Source organism: Platichthys flesus, chromosome 15 (assembly GCF_949316205.1).
Source record: "Platichthys flesus chromosome 15, fPlaFle2.1, whole genome shotgun sequence".
Taxonomy (NCBI): domain Eukaryota; kingdom Metazoa; phylum Chordata; class Actinopteri; order Pleuronectiformes; family Pleuronectidae; genus Platichthys; species Platichthys flesus.
The window spans coordinates 20,241,648-20,264,192 of NC_084959.1; the positions used below are offsets into that span (position 1 = coordinate 20,241,648).

The 22,545-nt window shown below is 40.9% G+C and overlaps 1 protein-coding gene across 2 annotated transcripts in view; it reads left to right on the top strand.

Annotated features, from left to right (window-relative positions):
* Positions 1-2,361, top strand: part of LOC133970204 (uncharacterized) — a 44,590-nt gene extending 42,229 nt beyond the window's left edge. For both annotated transcript variants that reach the window (XR_009924279.1, XM_062407083.1), the window contains exons 3-4: positions 1,218-1,255; positions 1,736-2,361. Coding sequence is in view for 1 of the 2 variants with exons in the window: in XM_062407083.1 (XP_062263067.1) it covers positions 1,218-1,255; positions 1,736-2,044 (347 nt within the window). In the remaining variant the exon portion in view is untranslated. The remainder of the gene's footprint in view (positions 1-1,217; positions 1,256-1,735) is intronic.
* Positions 2,362-22,545: the final 20,184 nt, after the last annotated feature.

Genomic DNA, 22,545 nt, shown 5'->3' on the forward strand with positions numbered 1-22,545 from the left:
AATAAGCAAACCCCCACTTTATACACACAGCCCCCTCCTTTGAATTCTGCACTAAAGCCAATTCAATTTAGTCTTTAATTCAATCAAGGGCATAAATCGCGTTGCCACTTGTAATGTAATTATCCCTGTGCATCGAAAGCACAAAAGTTTCTCTATTATTCTCAGGGCGACAGAGATGAGAGATAAACTCCATTAACTTTTTCAGATTACAGTAAGTGCTGTGGGAGGTGGGGGTGTCTACTGAAAGGACGGCCGAGCCGCTCTGACACCCGGGGATGTGCGCAGTGGGCCTGTGGGCACAGAGCCGGAGTCTGGAAAGTGAGGCTGATGATTGAAAACCAAACAACAGCGCTCACAGGGAGCAGACTGGCGCTCTGACAGGCCAGAGGTCTCAGCACAGCCAACTGGAATGCTCTCAGACCCAGTTTGTTGTTTGTGAATGTGTGCGTTCGGAGTAAAGGTCCACAGTGTTTAAGGGGAGTGTCTCCCCTCGGCCCCCCCCTGGCCCTGCTCCCTCCCCGGGTCCCATGTTATCCCCCGTCTCTTTCTGATCTGTGATTCACTTCGGAGGCGTTGCCGGGGAAACCTGGTATCTGGCGAGCAGCTTGATGGAGTTATTGAACTGTAACTGGCTGGGGTAATTATGCTCTGTCTATCCAGCCACTGGACAGCCAACCTGCAACCTATAGCTGGCCCCACATTGTCGCTGCAAGAAAAAGCTTTTAACCCATTGGCCACCAGACTGTGTTTTTTGGCAGAGATGTCCAATCAGAGGTCACGCTTTCGGCCACAGTGTGACTCTGCCTTTTATACGCCAATGCTGCATTAGTGCCATCGTTTCAAATGAGTTGACTTCAGGTAAACACACACACACACACACACATACAAACACACACACACACAAATGTTCAAAGATCCTTGCCTCATACAGATTTGCTTTGCGTCCTTGCTGAAACAGGTCATGCCCACAAATTCCTTGTGTGTTCTCAAGTGCATCCACTCAGCTTGTGCACAGATGGACACTTGGATAATCAGACACTTGGATCAGAGTGATTTCACCTTTGATATCTTTTACCAGCGTTGACGCTTCATATCTACTGCCTATTTTAGTTCAGGTCTTTCCATCCTTTTGGAGCAGTGGAAACCCTCTGAAATAGAAGGAAGATGTATTTGCCCACATTTGTGCTAAATTGCTATCATTATCTCTTTTTGTCTAGGAGCCCCGGCAGTTGTCTCTCTTTCCCTGCGCGCAGAGGTAAGACAAATCCTGAATCACAGAAAAAAAGAGACCATTTTACCTGCAGACAATAGAAGGGGGCAGTGTTGGGGTCTTTGACTGCCTTGTTTTGCTTGTGCACCAGCACTAGACGAGTGAGTCAGTAAAAGTGTCAGACTGCCGTAACAGACGGCGTGTGCAAGATAATTAGCCCGGAGTCATCTGGAAGCAGCGCAGCTCTGCCCAGGTGCCCACTGTGCACAGAAAGAGACCAGATGACCTTTTACTCAGCTCCATCCCACTGCAGTCACTTAAAACAGTGATGGATGTTTCCCCTAACACCCTGCTCCCCACCAGCCCTTGTTCCCCCCTCTCAACCCTCCCTACTTCTCATCTCACCATTTCCCCCTCCTTTCCTCTTCTCTGCGCTGCTCCACCTCTGCCTTATTTGTCCCCTCACCGCTCCTTGTTTTTCCACCGTCCTATTTATTGCCTCCCATTTTCTCTGTTCTTTTTCAGAGTGATGAGGAGGAAGAGGAAGAAGAAGGTTGGAGTGGGGGGGGTGTGTGTGTGGGGGAGGTGGTTCTGCGCAGAGCAGCGAGCAGCATCAAGCCGCCCCCCCCCCCCCCCCCTCCCCGCAGCGCCTCATTAGCATGCTGCAGCTGTTGCTCAGGTGACATGGCCGCTGGAGCCGGTCCCGACTGCAGGAGGATCAGCAGCATGGCGGGGAGCGGGATAGCAGGTAAGGACAGTGAGAGCAGGAGGGAGAAGAGGGCGAGAGATGGGAGATGGGACAGCACACACTTACACACTTACGCGCTGTTTTGATTCATACACACATATATGTTCATGTTCAAGTTCAGCCTCCCTCTCAGAGCCAACCAGTGAAGCACAGTGTGCGTTTTATCTAATTAAAGTATCACTACGGGCAGAGATGGGCTACTTGAGTTATTGTAGTAATAACGTGGCTTGTGCAGTTTTATCTGTGTTAATAAAACTGCGCATTTTACATGGCGCAGTCTGCAAAATGCATTACACTTCATTATAACCTGCACTTTGTATCTCCATAGAAAATGTTATATTTGCCCATGCTACAGTTTCTACTTTTTATATTTGTACAGAATGATTTCAATAAATGCCTCTGTTGAAAATGTTGTGTTTGTTGGTTATTTTAAAATGTGATGTTTTATTTAATGTAAGTAAACAGTGAAAGAATGCTGCAGTTTCCCCTCAAAACATTTTCCATTTGTTTGTGAGGTTTTCATTCCCCCTTGATATGTCGGATATTGGATTTGTTGCCGAAGGCTACAAAGAGAGAGGTGTATTAGACAAATAGTCATACTCTCGTTAAGAGAGAGAGAGAGAGAGTGTGTGTTTGTATGTTTGTGTTTGTGTGTGTGTGAAGAAAAGAAAATACAAGGAGAGGGGGAAAGAGAGTCTATGTAGGCGTGTTTTTTTTTATGCTCCATCTGTGTGTGTGTGTGTGTGCGTGCTCCTGCGTTGGGGGAGCAGTGCAGCTAGGCTGCAGATATCATCCATCTCCCTGTCACCGGCCCAAGGGCTGCTGGGAAAGTGGCAGACAGCTCCGCAGCTCTGACAACAGAGGCTGCATCCTAATTTTCCAACACATAATGCTTGGAAGAAAAAAAACCTATGCAGATCCTCCCTCACCACCCAGTATGGAAAACCATTAACCCTGCGATCCTGGAACAAAGTAACCACCACTGGCTGCTTGGCTGCCAGCCTCAACTCTGAGCCCCAACACTTAGCATGAAGTCCACTTTATAAAACATAACACCTCTCACACTGCTGGACATTTCAAGACTCAACTAAAAATCAGTCCAATCTAATCCGGAGGTCACATCACAGCCTGATGCATGGTGACACTGCAGTGGATTAATTTGTAATGCTTTTTCCTTTTTTATCCTATATAAAAGTCCTCAATATGTGTAATAAATGGATTACATGCTTTGTGGTAAGCCATGACTAATTGTGTTATAAAGCTAATGTCAGATATTCTACAGCCTTTGTTATACACACACACTCTCTTGGTTTCCGTTCTTACCAAAAGTTATTATTTGTCTCTGTTTGCAGGCTTCAATTAGACGCTGGCACTACGATTACATCAGTACTCATTAATGTGCTGTGTGTAACTGCTATAAAGTTGTTTCTCAGACTTTCATTTTTACAAACTAAATCACCAAACGTGCATTTGTGCTGATTGAGTTAATTTAATTTTCAATACAGAAGGAAGTTAGAGTGCAGGCAGCTTTCACAGGTCACATGATCAAATCTAATCAACTTAATGACTTACAGGTCTTCACTTACATCAGTCTCGCACAGTATGTATGAGTTCATCGACATAATGTAATATATAACTGAATATATTATATCTTATATAAATATTATAGGATTATGTGTTACATTACAAATGCATAGGGCAATGGAATTATATGTGTTTTGAAAAGATTATTTCAATTAGGTCTGCAACTGTGATTATTTGTGCAGAATAGTCATTTGGTTTATAAGGTATAAAAAAACAGATGTGTGTACAGGTCACTCACCAAAGACCAAGGTACTGTTCTCTGTTTTGTCCAACCAACAAATTGCTTTAATTTCTGATTGAAAAATGTATGTCGTCTTAAACAATTAATCATATCTCAAAATCGTTGCCTCTTAATTTTCTGTCACTCAACTAATTGATTAATTGTAACTGAAATGCAGAAACTATTGACTCATAAACTCTCCCTTAAAAGGTTGAACAGTATAAACCTGAATGGAAATGTATATACATATAAATATATATATATATATACAATGGGGGGACATGAGGTGGGTTGCACCATGAACAGGTCAGACATCACAGGGCCGACATAAAGAGACGATACACAGATCAATGAGGAGTCTCCAATTAGCCTAACCCTAATCTATGTGTGTGTGTGTATATATAAATATATATTGCTCTTTTTGCTCATTGATCTTAAAGAATTACAATTAATTCCAGATAATTTATACAATCACTTGACTCCTGTTCCCAAATACAATACAATATTGTTCAGCAAGATAAAGAACTCATTGTAAGGAATGTTTTCATTCACCAAAGGCTCAGAAAATATGATGAAACCAAAGATGAGAAAAAGTATTTATGCATCAGAGTTACTAGGAACACAGGCAATTTATTTTAGCTGTTCCACATTTTGAATGAATGCAGATAATAGACTCTGCCTCAAGCGAGGAAGCTGTGTACGTGATCCTATTTTTATCTTCTCTATTTTTAAATCTTTTCAATAAAGCAGACCAGACCACACAAACTGTCTGCTCTCGTAAATAATCTTGATGGTGAGCTTATCCTGCAAAAATATAAGACTCTAAACATCAGGACAGATGTCTGCAAATAATTTCTCATGCACATTATACATGATCGGGTTTTATTTTGGGGAGTAGGTTTTGTCCCAGGTTCAAGCTGATGTGGGAACAACCACTGTCACGGCTTTAGAAGACATGGAGGTGTGATCAGAGCTGCGAGGACGGGGCCTGCTTCAGGTCTTTGATCAGCGGTGGGATCAAACACACGTTCCGTGCAGAGCAAACCCTGCACATGTAGGGTGGGAGGTAATGTATGTTACACAGTGGAATTCTTCTGCATACTTAAAGTTAACAATAAAGCCAAAAAACACTTGCTGCATATTATAATGTCACGATTGTGTAAAGTGAAAATATGTAAACGTCACATGGGACAAAACAGTCGGTGACTTAATGATGTAAAGAGAGGCCATTTTATTTGCTAGCACTTTATTTTAACACCACTAAAGAATTTATAAGCAGCATATGAATAGTATAACTCACTTTAATAATTGTGTTACACTTGAGCAGACTCACATGTATCAACAATTAATAAAAGAGCAGCATTTGTGTGAACTCATATCAGTATATATGATTATTATTCATAAACTGATTAAACAGTATTTATCCTCATACCTTATATCTTACAATTGGTTGTTAATGTATAAATGCTAAATGGATTGAAATAAAGCATTTGTTATAAGTAATAAATTCAAAGATACTGTCTGGAGTTTATTCTATCCACAGTATTGGATCATTATGGAAACAGTTTCTCTGTAACATTTACATTGACATTGACGATACTGATAAGTGGATTATTATCAAGTAATTGTTGGCCAAGATGCTACATTTTTTAAATGACCACACCGTTGAGCTTTTGAGTGGTGAGAAATTGGTTTCACTCGGACCATAAATTAGAGCGTAATACGTTCACCTTAAAATAAACCTAAAGAGCTGCACGACCTTAATCATTTATATTTTTTGCTGACATGTAAAAATGCCACAACCCAGCATCCAGTGTGCTGGATTAGTCATTTGTGGTTCACATTTCTATGTTTGGCTTGCTGTAAAACATGAACTCCTTATCCAAGTGCACATGTGAGACGGCTTGTGTGGAGGACAGCTGCAGTCACTGTGTCATTATGGCTTCAAAGTGCATCAGACACGAACACATCCGCCCCTCTGCCTTCTATCCAGGAGTCATTTCACTGATTCCCACGTGACATGAATGCATCATGATCATTTTATTTTATGCAGTACTAATAATAACAGATGAGCCGGTGTCTTCATGCCAACTCATCCCCCACTAGCTCTGCTTAGGTGTCTTCATGTGGGCTGGGGATGGAGCTTCCCAGCTGCTTGGAAATCCCTGGGCCTGTGATTCAGCCGCAGCTTGGAGACGCTCCGCTGAGCTCAGAGAGACCGCTCTGAAGCCTGGGAATCCAGCCTTTGCTCGCCACAAAGGCGCCTTTGATTTCTGATGAGTAAAATAAACATCACGCTCGTACATGTTATCAGAATCTGTTGACTGCCTCTCTGTTAAGTGGCCTCCGGGATACTCACACTGAGAGTGGAAAAGCTTCTCGAATGTTGCAAATGAGGCTTGAAAATATACAAACCCAGACGTGTGTGTGTATATGTATGTGTGTGTTTGTTTGAGTGTATGCATGTGCGGTTTCAGCAGTAAACCCAAAACAGGTGGATAAACAAACTTTTAGTTGTTATGCTTTTTAATGTTATCATGCCAAAGTAAATTACATGTTATTTATTGCTGAATTATAATTTAATGTAGTTCCAACTAATACAAAAATAAAATAGTTTTTATGTGTTTATTTCATACAAAATTGTATGATACACTAGGATCACATGAACAAAGCTCCAGTGGTTTACATTTATGGTTCTAAGAAAATCAAATCATTGCTAAATATCACAAATGCTCAGCGGTACCTGAACAAGACAAGACAAGAAGGTAAAAAATGCTTTAGACCAACAACATAAAAACACCTGTGCAGCATGTTCAGGGGTGTTGCAATAGGATCCACAAATCAGGTTCCTGTCTGGGGCCCCTAGTTGAGAGGGGGCCCCTAGAAAGGCTGTAACTGTTTAGAGCAACAACAACTTTGTGGGTTGTGATGGGGGTTAGCTCGTAAACACTACCGCTTTGCTTTGACTTATGTTTATGCAAAGTATGCACTGTTTATAATTTTGATAAGAGAAATCATTTGAAGATTTGGGGTAGAGGTTCAGTTTTCTGTGAGGACCCCCAGGACCCTTCGCCCCTGAAAACTTTGAAGCGCTCCTGCGCACATTTAGCCATTCATGCTAACAGCATGGCTCGGCAGTTGTCCTTGATGTTCCATTACTTTGTAATCAATCTCGCACGAAGAATTAGCCACTTTTGGCGACTGTCAATATTTTGGGGTTCCAGTTTAGACAGCTGATATCTTGGCTGAGACTTTTACTTCAATTTACAGTCCAACTAGTTTCTTTTATGTCAAACTCAACAACAGATACTTTTTGAAGTTGTTTAGGTTCAGGAAACATCTTGGCTCATCTCTATTAGCAGCTCTAAAAACTAGTAAACTTGAAAACAGTCATTGATCAATCAATGACTGTTTTTGCCTGCGGGCAACCAAAGCCTGCGCAAACGCGTTTGTCGAACTAAAACTAAAAGAGCTCACGAAACTAAGGTCTTGTCCCTCAGCGTCAGATTCTGCATATTCATATGGACAGTCTGATACTCAGGTACAAACAGAAATAGCTCCCCAACTGTAATGGATGAATGGCTAGGACTTTACACATTCATTGTTCTTAGAGGATGGACCATCACAGCTTTAGTGAACCCCTGACTTCTAGTGTCATTTCAACCCTTGACTCATGCTGTTTTGAGTTAAGTAGCTGTATAACTTCGGAATCACTCCTCTGTCCTCTCAGGATACATTCAAAGATCTTCAGTGTTCTCTGACTTTTCATCCAGCTCCATAACCAGCTCAAAATCTTGGTTTGTCCAAAACCTGCGAAGCTAATGACATTCTCACCACACACAGCTGGTTTACCTGCTAATATGCTATAAGATTAAGGAAATGGTAAACATGATAAATATTCATCATCGACATGTTGTGAGTATGTTAACATGCTGATCCAAAATCCTGCAGCGCAGCATCTGACAGGAACAAGAAAGATACTATATGTGCCATTATAGCTTTTTTCTGCATTGTTGCCCTGTATAAATCAGAATATAATTCAAAATCCTTCCTGTACAAACAAAGCCCACAAGGAGCAAGCGTCATCCTATATTAAAGAGCTAATTGCGCCGTGTTTTCCCAATAGATCACTTTGCTGCTTAAATACAGGCTCATTTATAGCTCCTGGATAAGGTAGGAGTAGACCAGGAGATAGAGTCTTCAGCTACCAGGCGCCCATCCTGTGGAACCAGCTCCCACTCTGGGTTCGGGAGTCGGAGACCATAACTATATTTAAGGTTAGACTAAGAACGTTTTTCTTTGATAAAGCTTATAGCTAGGATTTTATCAGATGAGCCTTCAACCATCCCTCAGTTATGCTGCTATAGGCCTAGACTGCTGGGGCAACTCCTATCATGCACAGAGCTCTAAGAGCTGCAGCATCCTGATCTGCAACTACCACTCAACTATTATGATTATTGACAGCTTATTATGTATGACTGGTATCACTATTATTATTATTATTTTTACGATAATTACTTGGTACTGTTGTAATTACTGTTGTTATCATTAATAGCACCATTAAACCTATGGGTATTGCTGTTAGTTGCTAGTCTGACGGTGAATAAATACAATAGAATATCTGTCCCTGGTCTGTGTTGACCATGAACCCTGCTGACCTGCCACCTGAGAATGAGACCGGAGCCGCGACAACCTCATCCCCACCCCCCCAAAACCTGACTCTGGTTTTTATCTTCACGATTGCAAAGTGTTGTTTGGTTATTCCTCCATTTCCATCTTACTCTGCAAAGTTCCTCATAATAATGTATGTTTTAATTTAGCATTATACAATTTAACTTAATTCAGTGGATTTGATGCTAAAACAGCACATTCTATTCTGGCTAAAGATCTTACACTGGCCCCTAGTCTTGTAAAGGCCTGGCAAGAGCCTGTTTCATATGCTTTGCATTATGTCTCCATCTAATGAAAGAAATAATCTTTTTTAGTTCCACTTTCATTCATTATCTTGTTCATCAGAACTAACAAAGCGCAATGTTTCCAAATAATAAGACAAGACACCGTGGGTAAAGAGAGATCTTTTCACTCCGGGTAAATTCAGTTCCAGAGCTGAGATGCAAATTTGTCCTTAAACAATAAAGTCAAAAAATCTTATTTCAAACCAGAATGAACTTTCTTTATAAATGTATTTCCTCACACCATACTTAATGACATTAATATACTCTGTCCAAGCAGCAGGTATTTCTATCCACTCATGCAAGCATCCGAACATACACACATGGTTCCCACCACATCCCAACCCCAGCTATTGTTGGAGCATATTTATTTATTCCCAGAAAGTACCTTATGACTTTATTGTGAACCTGCTCACATTTTTTTATCTGCAAGTTTTAAATCTGCACAGCCAAGCAGCATAGTCACAGCTTTTAAGTGACTGCTGATGCAAGTTATATTTTTTTCTTGGTGTTTATATAAACACAAATACGAGTATATATCGTCTTTCACCACTGACAGGAAATGCATTGACTACTTCCACTCGTGTAATCCTTTCCTTCTCAATGTGAAATCATAAATTTAGCTCAAATGTTTTGTTGAAGGACCTACACTGAACAAAACGCACACACACACACACACACAAACACACACACTATATATATAAAAACTGTAGTTTACTCATTGATTCATCTTTATTTCACCGTCTTACACAACAATGATGGCTGCCATGGCCCGCCACGCAGCCAGGCGAGCGTGTACCTCGTCTTGTCCTGCCACGCACACTGAGCAGTGCACTGCAGGAGTAGAAAACCTGGATATACAGATGTCTCCGTCCCTCACAGGCTCACTGGTGCCTGCCCACCAGACAGCAAACACACAGCACTGCTGCTGGTGCTGGTGGTACTGCTGCTGCTGCTCAGGCCTGTCAGACGGAAATCCATCAGAGACGGAGGATACAGCCACTGCAACTCTGTCTTAATGATGTAAATGAGCAAAGGGGACAGACTTGTGTCACAATTAGCTGCTATGACAGAAAAGACAGAGCTGCCATGTTCTCAGTGTGTCGAGGAGCCTGTGCATCATCTGTGAGAAGAAGCTAGTTCAAGTTTAAACATATGGGAATATTTCAGGCTGACGTGACTGACAGCTCCTCGCAGGCCTGTGTAATAAAAACACATGTTGTCACATTCAGATGTTCCCTCAGCTTTATCTGAAACATCTCAGTACAATAAGTCTGTGATATTTTTCGTCTCTGGACCAACATCCTCAGGTCTGGTACACCAGCAGATCACACCGTCTGCTGATTGGAGGAGAAAACTGCAGTACTGTCTTACCACTAGAGAGTGCTCTGGCGCTATCTTGTGGTAGACTTGAGTGATAGCATCAGTTAATTACCTGATTTCTTGCCACCCATATCTTGACAGTGTTACCACCGTTATAAACCATTATGTCTCATTTTAAAAGAGGCCCATTCTGCAGATATTCCAACAACTACATGTTAAGGAAACATTTAGAGGCTACAGTTTTAAGGCAAAAGCTATTTTTTTTCCAAAAGAAGAAATTATAATCTTTACGATGTTCCAAGTTGAATAGTTTGACAGTTTGGGGTATAATTGATTCCCTCTTTCAGTGAGAGTTAAATGAGAATAGACACATACTCTCATGCCTGTCTGTTAAATATGAGGCTAGCAGCCAATTAGTTCAACATAAAGACTGATTATGGGGGAAACAACAGGCCTGTTACTGGCCAAAGGAAACAGAACCATCTCCCAGCACCTCTGAAGGATGCTCACTTTCTTCCTAAAGACAGGTTGGCCGTCCTTGTGCTAAACTGTCTAATCAGCTGCTGGCTGTACCTTTATAATTTGATTTACAATCATAAAAATGGTATTCTTTCAAGTAGAAACCGTAAAGTTGAACTGTTCCTTTTATGGAACAGTTTATTATACTGAATTGTGATTATTCCACAGAAATCCCTTTATTTAATTAATACATTTTATTTATTTTCTCTGCCAAGGAGGTTAGGTTTATATTCATGTCCGTTTGTCTGTGGTAGGCAAGATGGTAACCATGGATTACCAGGTCATTTAATGGAGGGTTTGGTATGGGTACTGGAAGAACAGGATTCAGAGCAGGGGGGCGGACTCCAGAAATGTACACATCACTTTCTTTAGCATCGTGAGATTTTGGATATTTCTGGGTGTTTTTTTGACATTATCACTGATTTCCTGGATAATCATTTGTGGTTCTTGATTTTTTTTTTTTTTCAAATCAGGCCTGTTAAGGGGACTGATAACTATAACTGAATCCAGTTTTGGTACAGCTCGATTGGATTTAATAAGAGTGTTGTGCCTGGTGGAGGAAATTCAGGTTTGAGACTGCAACCTTTGTCTACATTTTGTGGAGTCTAATATTTATATCAGACAAATCAAATCTTTTAAATTCTTTTAAATAATTATAAAAGCACCATAAGATTAAAATTGTTAAAAATGTCTCTACCACCTAATGCGTGTTGTGGCCAGAAAGGGGCGGTGGTGAGCGTCAATCATCTCTGCGTTCACGGTACAAGAGGCAAGGTCCCTTGCGCCACACTGCCCCTGCTGGACAGACTGAACACTGCAGCAACGCAGCTTTTTCCACAAAACACATAAACACGTTTAATGAAATTGAATACTTGTTTTTTAAAAGAAAATTATTATTATTAAGTCCTTAAGAGTTGACACAGATATCTCACCTGACTCTTGTTCATGTTGAACCCCCACTGTCTGCCTGTCTTGAAATTTGAGAAAGTTAAAGGGGATTCTGGCTCAAATGTCATTATGTCATCCACCTCAGTGATTATAATATACATAAACTACTAGTCAGTGTCTAAACTTCCATACTGAAAAGTGAACAGTGCCACCATGAGCCTTTCTTTGTAGTTTTTCTTCTTTGCTAAAAAATTATACACTTGACATTCCCTTTCTGTGCACTTTATTATGTGTGTGGTGGTCCCCATGGTGACCAATGATGCCTATTTTGAAATTGTAACCGCTACCTAGCTATTTATTTAAGCTCTTTAGAATTAGATTTAAAGAACTTTTTTATAAACAAACTATTTAAAGACTTATTAAATAGGAGAAAGTTATGAATGCCATCATGTAAATTGAGCTAATATTACCTTTTGCTCGAAATTTCTTCAGTTCCCCAAATCTCTTGAAAGGACATGCAGACAATGGGGATCACCATCAAAAAGTGTGAGATTCAAATTCTTTGTCTCCTCTTAAGGACTTTTTGAAAAATAATTTAAAATGGATAATTACCTGCTGAGGATAATGACATACCATCACTTGCAGAATGTGGGCAGTGCAGGATGTGACGCACACAGAAATCAGATGCGTGCTCTGTACTCGGTTTGAGGTTGTGGTGAATGTTGGACGAATGTTTTTTGGGTTGCAAGGAGGTGTACTGTACATCAAAGAACAGAGCAATATGCTGGTGTTGTTGGTGGTGATGAAGAGGAGAAGGAGATTGGTTGTTGCAGGCAGGAAGATGCACCGTTCAAAGGTCGGTGCTATTGGTTGAGGCTTTGAAATCACTGGTCATAGTTCACCAAAGTTAAACTCCACGCAAGCTACGGGGCTGCTTTGGTCACACATAAGCAAATTAATCTACGGTAAAAACATTCACCTCCTGCTCTTTTCCAATCTGTGAGAGTGAGGAGGCGGACAAAACATTTGAATCCAGCAGCAAGGCAAATTATTGCATGGCTTCTCCTGGAGTTCAACTTTTTGCGACCTGCGATATTCACCCTGCATGTAGGTGGCTCTCAGTCGCTGGAAAAGGCTCCTTACCTGCAGATGGTGCTGTGAGATTGAGGAGACTGGAAGCAGGGACAATGGGCATATTTAGTGAACACAGTCACTTAACAAGGAAAGAATGTGTAGAGTTACATTTAAACCATTGTATGGTCATTAGAGACACTTTATCTGCTTGACAATCTTTTTAATTTGTAATTTTGTGTAACAAAGAATTTTAGAGAATATAATAAGCTGCTGCAGTGACACTTTAAGTTATATAAAAGTGTAAAATTTACTCAAATTGTGCATAAGTAAATTAATTTAGACTTACATTTAGATTACATTTTACTTTCCATCACTGCATCAGGTGAGGTCTAACTAGGCCCAATCCAAGTTAAACCTCTCATGGGGGCTTTAAATGTAATATTCCAATTGTTTGTGGGCAACACAAACAAAATGCTGATCATAGCTTTTGTTTTGAGGTGGAGGCAGATAACAATAAAATTATAAACCACTTGAGGTGACAGTGATTTCATATGATGTGTTAGTCAATGACGATTGTCAGCTCTGCTCCTGCTTAAATAAACACTGCAGTGCTGACAAATGTCTGCATTTTCACCCATTTAAATGATCATTCAACAAACCTCATGTTATCCTGTGGCCTTACAGAAACTACGCAGCACACCACTATATTAAATGTGGCAGAACATGGTGGGATTGTAACCGGCTGCGGGCTGAGGTGGGTGACCACAGAGTGGTTTTCAAGTTTAGAAGAAGACCAAGCTCCACCCGCTGCCTTACTGTCAGTAGACATAACTGACACTGCTCTTTCCCACAGAGATCTACCAGTCGATACCAGCAGTGCACCCTGTTGTATCTCACCAGCATGCCGTGTTTCTTTGTCTGTCACTGAAGCTTTGCTTTATGCAAATAAAGAGCCTGTGTTTAGTCTGATGGATAATGTATACTCTCATGAAGATGGAGTCCATTAACTTTGTGGTCCATCACTGATTCATTTCTCCAAGAACAGCCAGTACCAGGACTGGAACGGAATCAGCTCGCAATCAACACAGCCCCAGTGAGAATAATGTGCGTGTCATCAGTATTCAGCGAATGCAGTTTGACAAAGAGCTGTTAAAAGTTGAATCAATCAACCACTCCAAGGAAATGACACTGGCAACATCTGGAGTATGTTTGTACTTAAACTGACTGTAACATGTGCCAGCTACTAATCACATGGCTCCATAGAGAGACCACAGTGTCCTCATATACCACAGTGTCCTCATATATCACAGCTCCTCATATATGATTGGAGTTATGCCACCACATCTCTGATCAAGCTCCATAGTTGCTTGATGGTTGACTTGAATTGGTTTTGGTGATCTCCTATCATTTCCTCTAGTGTTAAAGTTTTCCCGTTTCTTTACACATACTGAACAGATCAGAAAATATGGTTCCCGAATGAATGATAAGTAAATAACAAAGACTCTGCCGATCCTCTCTAGTTCCATCATGAAGTTGACATTAGTGGTTTTGAGTGAGATGTCTCAACAGATAAAGGATGGTTTGGCTTAAAATGGAAATGTACAGCAGGATGAATCATGGACACTTTTGTGATCCTTGAACATTTGATTCATGGAAGATCAAAATTTTGGTTTACAACTATTAAAATATTGAGATGTGAGGTTGAATTTTTTTTCACGATTTATTTTTTAGATAAATAAATAAAGATAGATTTGTTGGAATGGTTTACATAATTATGTTAGTCGCTATCAAATTTAAAGTAAAATCTCACTATTGTGATTCATTAGTCATTAGTGTGTGAAGTCACACTTATGACTCCCATTAATTTCAGTTGTCAGAGCTTAAGAAATAAAATGTTAGCATACTAACATAATCATATTAATAAAAAAACTTCTATAGCACTGATTTAAACAAGGCTGCAGTGCTTTATAACAGTCATTGGAATAAAAAAAAAACAAGACAAATCCAAAATAAGAAAGAAAACTTACAAGAAAACATGAAAAATAAACAACATGAGTTAAAACCAGTTTAGAATCAGGTTTAAAAGGTCTTCACTGTGAAATATACGTTTTATGAAAAAATTGTATCTCCTCAGACATGGATTAAGAGCATCAGGGTCCTGACGAAAAATGTGTTGGTTTGAGGATCTAAGGTTGGGACTATGTGGCTCTGTATCATAGCTGAATGACAGACTTCCTAACTCTAAAAGTTAATAAAATTATCCTAATAATCAGTCTTAAATTTAAATGGCAGCCAATGAAGGGAGGGAAATATTGTGATTCAATTCAACATGCTAAACTTGAATATTAAAACATAGGAAATGTTATAGCTGTTTAATACTAGCTGCTTAATATTAGCTTGTTAGCATTGTCACGAATAGCATATGTGGATGTATTTGTTGAAACAATCTCCCAGATCTGCGAGATGATTGTTGTTGAGCTAAAATATTCCCCCACAGGTTGCCAAGGGGATGACACTCTGTGTCTTACACGTGTTGATAGCTTGTCCCATCCTATATCTTTTCATAGTCCACCACCTCACAGCAACCGAGGTGCCGCTTGTGCCAAGTTTGATGACTTTGATCAATAATTCATTCTCATCATTATGAAAGTGAATAATTACCCTTTTACTTTTTTGGCTAACAAGTGAAGTATTATCCACCGTGTCTGGGTGGCACAGTCATTTGTTTAGAACCCTTAAGTAAATCCTCCAGGAGAGAAATCGCTTTTAACAACCTTAAAAAATCAGACTGTGTGAATGTGGTGATGAATGATGTACATAAATGATGAATTATGAAAGTCATCTGAGGGGACATCCGTCAGTTTTTTTAATGCAACATTTTCTCATTCGTGCTCGTGTGTAGCTGCACTTTATCCACACAGGGGCTCTTAACCTTTCACTCATGCTGAGGACTGAAGGGAATCCAGAGGAAAAGGCCAAGGGATTTTCTTGAGTGGGGGGTCTGACATCTACAGCTCAGCGCCCATCCAGACATGTTATAATCAAGTGTTATATTAGCAGTCCAGCAGGAAATAATACTTGAAGCTACAACACCATGGATCTAGTCAGCCTGGGACAGTTTTATGATTTTTTTCTTTTTTGTGCTTTATCCCTCCTGTGGCACCTGCTGATTTAGTTTCACAGCATAAAAGACCCAATAAAAAGAAAGGTTGGATAGCTGTGGCGGAGTGGCACCAAACAACACATCATCATTTCTCAACAGCCCCTGGCTCTGTTTGTCCTAAAGCCTGGGCTTTGCTGCTGCCGTCATATGTTTTACAACAAGGCTCATATAATCTGAAAAACGACCTGCCAATGTAGAAACTGTAAAACCATCCCCATCCCTTCTGGGTGATATGCATTTGTTTTCATTTTCATGGAGACCATGTGTGGACTTCATGTGTCCACAGGGCAGGAGCAGATGAGAGGAAAGGAAGTGAAATCCTGATCAGTGTAGAACCAGAGGACGTGGCTCCAGTGTGCTGCCTTCACCAGACTACAGGTACATACTCGCAATACCTCAGCCCCCTCAGAGTTTGCTTCATGTTAATATAATCTATATAAAAATGGCTGCTGCAGGTTTTTTATTCCAACCGAACCCTGAGGATAATGAATACACCTCAAATCAGCTAAGAGAAACACATGGGAGGTATCAGTGTATTGTTTGGTTGGAGTTCACACCATGGTACATGACCTGATACCCTGATGCCAAACTGTAAAAAGCTTCTGAACTTTTTAAGCTGCTTTATGAATCCATAACTCTCATGAAAGTCAGACCTTAGAAAGTTTGTATTAAGAAGCTAAAAGTAGAGTTTAGTGAAGATTCTTCATTATTATACTATATTATTGACCTGGAACCGTCACCTTATCGTGGTGGAGAGGTTTGCGTGTCCCTATGAACCTGAGGGCTGTGTTGTCTGGAGCCTTGTGCTCCTGGTAGGGTCTCTCATGGCAGAGTGGTCACAGGAGTCGCTCCGTTGGGGAGAAATTATGCCCAACCGGGCCAATCAGATTGTCAGGGCGGGCTTTATACGATGATGGACAGATGATCAACGGTAACGTAATCAACCACGTCATCAAAGTGCCCTTGGGTTAAATTCGTTTTCAACACACATGCCTGCCGCTGGAGAGCTCAGAGGTATAGATGCTGCCATTGAGTCTGTTTTAGAAGACATCGACAGCGCATTCATTTTGAAAGAGGAACAGAGAACGTAAAGGCAACGCCAAAGCACCGCGCTAATCCCTATTGCGCTTGGCTGTTCACACCGAACACTGAAGCGACGCTGAACCGCCAGGCAGCGCTTATAATAGTAGATTAAAAGCATATACTTACTTGTTACTCCAACATTAAGCAACAGCGTCCCAACATTTGTCTTTCTTGGTGTTGTCGTTATACAACATGTTCCGAGGATCATACAACTCACTGCACTTCTCCACTTCAATTATTAATTTAATGTCATCCATGTTGAAGAACTTCGCTGTTTGCTCCGTTAAATGTCGGGTGTCGAGGGTAAATTACGTATTCTCCACTCAAGCCTATGTGGAGAATACATAGCCCCCCCTCTCTCTTTTTATCTGTATCACTGCTTGTGTGGCTGTAGTGGATGGGCAGAGGGGGACATTTAATAATGTCATTGGTCAAATTAAAACTCCAGGACAACAGAAAGGGACTTCAAAGTATGGGATGCATATTTGATCATTTATATCATATAAGATATGTCATCAATATCGTTTAAAATCGTTTTTCAGTGTGTTTCCTGGTGCGATACGCTCGCGTCAAGCGCAAAAAATAGACTCGACGCCAAAACGATCGCTGCACGGCGCGAGGCAGCCTTGGCGCAGCTCGGCGTTTCAGCCTCCGGTGTGACCCGCACAAAGGTTTAACATGGGAGTGGATGGGAGCCAGCTGTTATTTAAGGCTTGGCGCTACGCTGAAGTGTCACTTCGGCATCGCTTCAGCGTCCGGTGTGAACCCGGCGTTAGTAAATAACTCACAATGCGTCGCTTAACATACGTCACATACTACGTTGCTCTGATTGGTTGTAGGTCTATCCAATTGAGCGAAGAGAAATTTCATTTCCTGGTTCAGTTGAAACACGCCCCATAATCACAGCCCAATGGAGCGGTCTCAGACTCACATTCTGACTAGAATTGTGAGTCTGACAACGTCAGGCTAGGGTGCGGCCATAACGTGGTTTAAATCCTTCTAAGTAGCAAAACAATCATTAAATCATATTATAGCGGCTGACATTATCAATGCTTTGGACATCTGGTTTTCATGTTCTTATCACCAGATAATAACAAGGGAATAAAAGAGAGACATTTTCAATCTCTGGCAGACTTTTTGGGGCCTCTGTCTCTGTATTGACCCCTTTGCAAAGGTTTGAGGTAGAATAAACAATGAAATATACAAAGACAGCTCTGATGTGCAATCTTTATTTTCATATTTCCACAACATGACCTTAGTTTATTAATTACCTATCAGCACACATCTCCATAGTATATAGAGTGTGTATCTGCTCTCTGTGCACCTCTACATAAAAATCATAAACAAATTACAATATGTCTATAACTCAGCTGCCCGTCTGCTCGGCCACTCCCGCCCCAGAGACCACATCACTCCTCGTCCTTCAAAACCTTCACTGGCTCCACATCCTCGCCCCAACACAATCCCATGTTCCACCGACACCAACCTCCTCGCCCCTCTTACCTTCCAAGCACCAAACCTTGGGGGACAGGGCCATCTCCATCACTGCCCCCTCCCTCTAGAACTCACTCACCCAGCTTCTCAGACATTCTCCCTCACTCACCTCCTTCAAACTCACCTTTTAATCTGTGATTTATCTTACTGAGTCGATTGTATTGATATATACGCCAAATCAGAACAGAACTTATCTCAGACACACAGAGAGCACAAGGAAAGAGAATATACCACGTTGCAAGTTCCACATGAAAATATGTAACACGAATAATATTAATAGCAGTAGGTGTTAAGGAGGATCATTGGTCAGTGGGTGGCCTGCAGGCAAACAATTATAATCTACAGGGAAAAGGGGGAAAATGCAGAGTTATGCATTCATGAGATTGAGATGTGAATGAGAACACATGGTGTAGGAGCAGAGAGGGACTCTATGCATCATGGGAAGTCCCCCAGCAGTCCCGGGCTATAGCAGCATAACTAGGGGATGTTTCAGGCAAGCCTGAGCCAGCACTAACTATAAGCTGTATCAAAGAGGCACGGTTAAAGTCTACACTTCAATGTGTCGACAGTGTCTGCCTACCGAATCCAAAGTGGAAGAAGATTTCCCACTTCACAGAAGTTGAAGCTTCTACTTGAGACTCTACACACCTCAAGGAAACCAGCACTCTCAGAGCTCCTTGCTCTGGTGCAGTAATACGGTGCCATGAGCTCTTTATGATACAATGGTGTCTGACCATTAAGAGCTTTGTTAGTGTTGCGGAGGAGGATTTGAATTGTGTTTTACAGGAAGCCAATGCCGAGAAGATAATACGGGAGAAATTTGATCTCTTACTAATTCCTGTCAGAGTCACACTGCTGCATTTTGGATCAACTGGAGAGTCTGTAGAGATTCGTTGGAGCAGTGTTATAATCCCCAAAAAGTTCAACCTATAATGTACAAATACATCTGCTAGTTTTCCTGCCTCTTTTTTTGTGGGTTGGGAATGATTTTTTTTATATAGGTGAAGCAAGGCTGATCTGTAGCTTTAGGTTAGAACTACATATCCTGATCAAAGATAAGATTTCTCACAATAGCGCTAGAGGCCAGGGCGGTGTCATCTACTGTATTTCTATCATTAGATAATGTGTTTCTGAGGTTGTTTGGGGCCAGAACAATAACTCCACTTTCATACTGGGATTTATACTGTGTGGTGAGAGGGAATCACTGGAGCTGTGCAGTCTCTATGAGAGCATTCAGTGCTGGTCAATTTTGTAGTCAAAGGAGGATTACGGAATTGTCACATTCAAGCCTAGTATGTCGACTGGGAGACCTGTATTGATTATGCTAGTTCTAATTAGTGTTGATGAGAAGGAGTAAAGTCGTCATGTTTTGTTATGATTTCAAAACAGAGTAATTACACTCAGTCCATCTTTTCTTTTTGTTGTTCTCGTTGGTTTAATTAATTTAATCAAATGAGCTGGTCAAGACAGGCAGCAACCTTTTCTTTAAGGGGGACATATTATGAAAATTTCACTTTTGTAGTGCTTCTACACGTTAATTTGGCATGTCTACCGTCCAAAAAACTCTACAAAAAACAACTCCCACGATTTGTTGTGGTTCCTCTATGTCAGAAACGAGAGGCTAGATGGGTGGAGCGCGAGCCCGGAGTGCTCTTACTCAAAACAGATCAATCTGAGGAGGGCTGTTTTAGACAGGGTAAAAAGGTGCTGTTTTAAATGATCCTTGTGGTATTTTGACCAAAATATGTTACAGACATTTCATTAAGACCCCAAGGAACCATATCAACTGTGGTAAAATGGGCATACGATGGGTCCTTTAATCTCCTTTCTCTGTGTTTGATTGAGTTTTTTTCTAATCAAATTGAAATAGATTAAATTAAAAGTGGATTGAGGATTTCACCTTCAGTTCTGACATAATGACGATTCAATCTGATGGTTCGTTGTGTGGGGAGAATTAAAAGGATGCCAAGCTGAATTCATCATGAAAGATGTGAAATAACACCTGGAGCCAAACCAGTGAAATCAGAAGCAGTAAAGCTTTGTAGGAATGGTGTGAAACAAAGGAATAACTCGTTTCATGATTATTTAAACAGCATCATGAATTCCTGTGGCTCACAGTAGGAACAGACCGGGCTGAAGTGGATGAATTTCATAAAATGCCGTTAAAATGAAAGATGACCGTATTCATATGGGCGCCAATTTCCGCCTAATGACACTTGAGGGACAGCCTGAATAATGTTCAACATAAAATGTTTTATAAAACTATAAAGTTTGCAATCTGCAGTTCAATCTGGGCTCTAACACACACACACACACACACACACACACACACATACACTCATACAATCATCAGGCCTGTAATGATGTTCATTGAAGTATTTCACATCAACAATATCACTATATTTCTCCTGGGTTAGAGGAACAGACAAACAAGGAAAACAAATATCAAAGTGGAAATTAGTAGTAGATGAATACAGTTTAAGTGTATTGTAGTTTGGAGACCTGTAAGAGTCTTTATTTTTCTCGAATAGTAAAATGTAAAAAATTGGATGCTCTAAAAAAAATAAAAGAAGAACACTGGCTGTTAACAAAACATCCTCAGTATGCGTGGGTGATTTTTAAGGTTTTGGCTTGATCTCAGGGGGGCACTATCGCGAAGATTACTTCGCGATAGTGACATTCTTTCTTTTCGGACTTTCTTTTACGTGCACATGAAGTATATTATCACTTCCTCCAGCATCTCCCTTTACCTTCCCTTTAACATAAGACTAAAGCCTTATTGGTATTGTCATAGTGAGTCCTTTGAGATTCCTCATGAGCTGTCATGACTGGCACATCTCGCCGTCTGTGCATCACAGGGAACAAGTTTGATTTCTGTTAATGTGTAGACTCTCCCTCCACCTGAACATCATCCACAGTCTGATAACATCCTTCATTTATCTGTCTTTGGCTAGAACTTTATTCTTGTGTATCAATATATTCTCCTTTTAGCAAGTTTAATCGTTTTCATGTTTGCAAATCGGTGGAGTAGAAAGCCAGTAAAACATCCCATGCTGTTGAAGCAGATGGTGTCTGCTGTCTTAATACATCCCAGACTAGCTGTCAGTCCATTCACTGTGAGAGACACCTGACTGTGAGGCCTTATGGCAGCACTTCACCAGTTAAGCCTGGTCTCAAAGTCACGGCCATCTGGGAATAACACAACTGTTAAAGCACAGTGAGCTGCCATGCCTGTCAACCAGCCTACACTGCCATTCTTTGGCTGATATATCCCCCTCAGTAACATCATATGGCCTCCATTTCCACTGCTATGCTGACGACACCCAACTCTATATCTCCACTAAATCCAACCCTCTCCTTTGAACATCATGTCAACCGCATTACAAAAACTGCCTTATTTCATCCTCAAAAACATTTCCCGAATACGCCGCTCCCTCTCCTTCTCAGCTGTAACACTCATCCATGCATCATCACCTCACGACTCGATTATTGCAATACTATCCTTTACGGCATCTCTACATAAAAATCATAAACAAATTACAATATGTCTATATCTCAGCTGCCTGTCTGCTCGGCCACTCCCGCACCAGAGACCACATCACCCCCGTCCTTAAAAACCTTCACATCCTCGCCCCGACACAATCCCATGTTCCACCAACACCAACCTCCTCGCCCTTCTTACCTTCCAAGCACCGAACCTGGGGGGACAGGGCCTTCTCCATCGCTGCCCCCTCCCCTCTGGAACTCACTCCCCCAGCATCTCAGACATTCTCCCTCACTCACCTCCTTCAAACTCACCTTTTAAAATCTGCTTTTAATCTGTGATTTATTTATTTACCATCCTTGTTTTTCATGTAAAATAACTGTCTCTTAACTACTAAAGTATAACGTTTTTGTAATTGTTTTTTCACCAATTCAAATAGTCCAAGACTTCACCCTGCATTAATTAGTTCTGTAGTCTTTTGTAGTCTGTAGTCTAGTCTCTAGTAGAATAATTTCATATTAGCAAAATAAAATAGTTTGATAAGTTGTTTTGTATTTTTAGTGAGACATAGGAATATTTGTGAAATGTTATAGGGGCTAGTTTTCAAAATGGCCAGGTGTTTTCTTGCCAGAAAGATTGTTGAACACCAAACTTAATTTCTTTACTCATCAGGAACAATATTTCCCACTATGGAAAGAATCTACAATGTTAGCTTCTGATCCTGTATTCTGTTTCTTTTCTTCCTCTGAAGTTGGCATGCTAAATACCAGAGTTGTCCTTTATCAAAGAGGTTTATTGTTTGA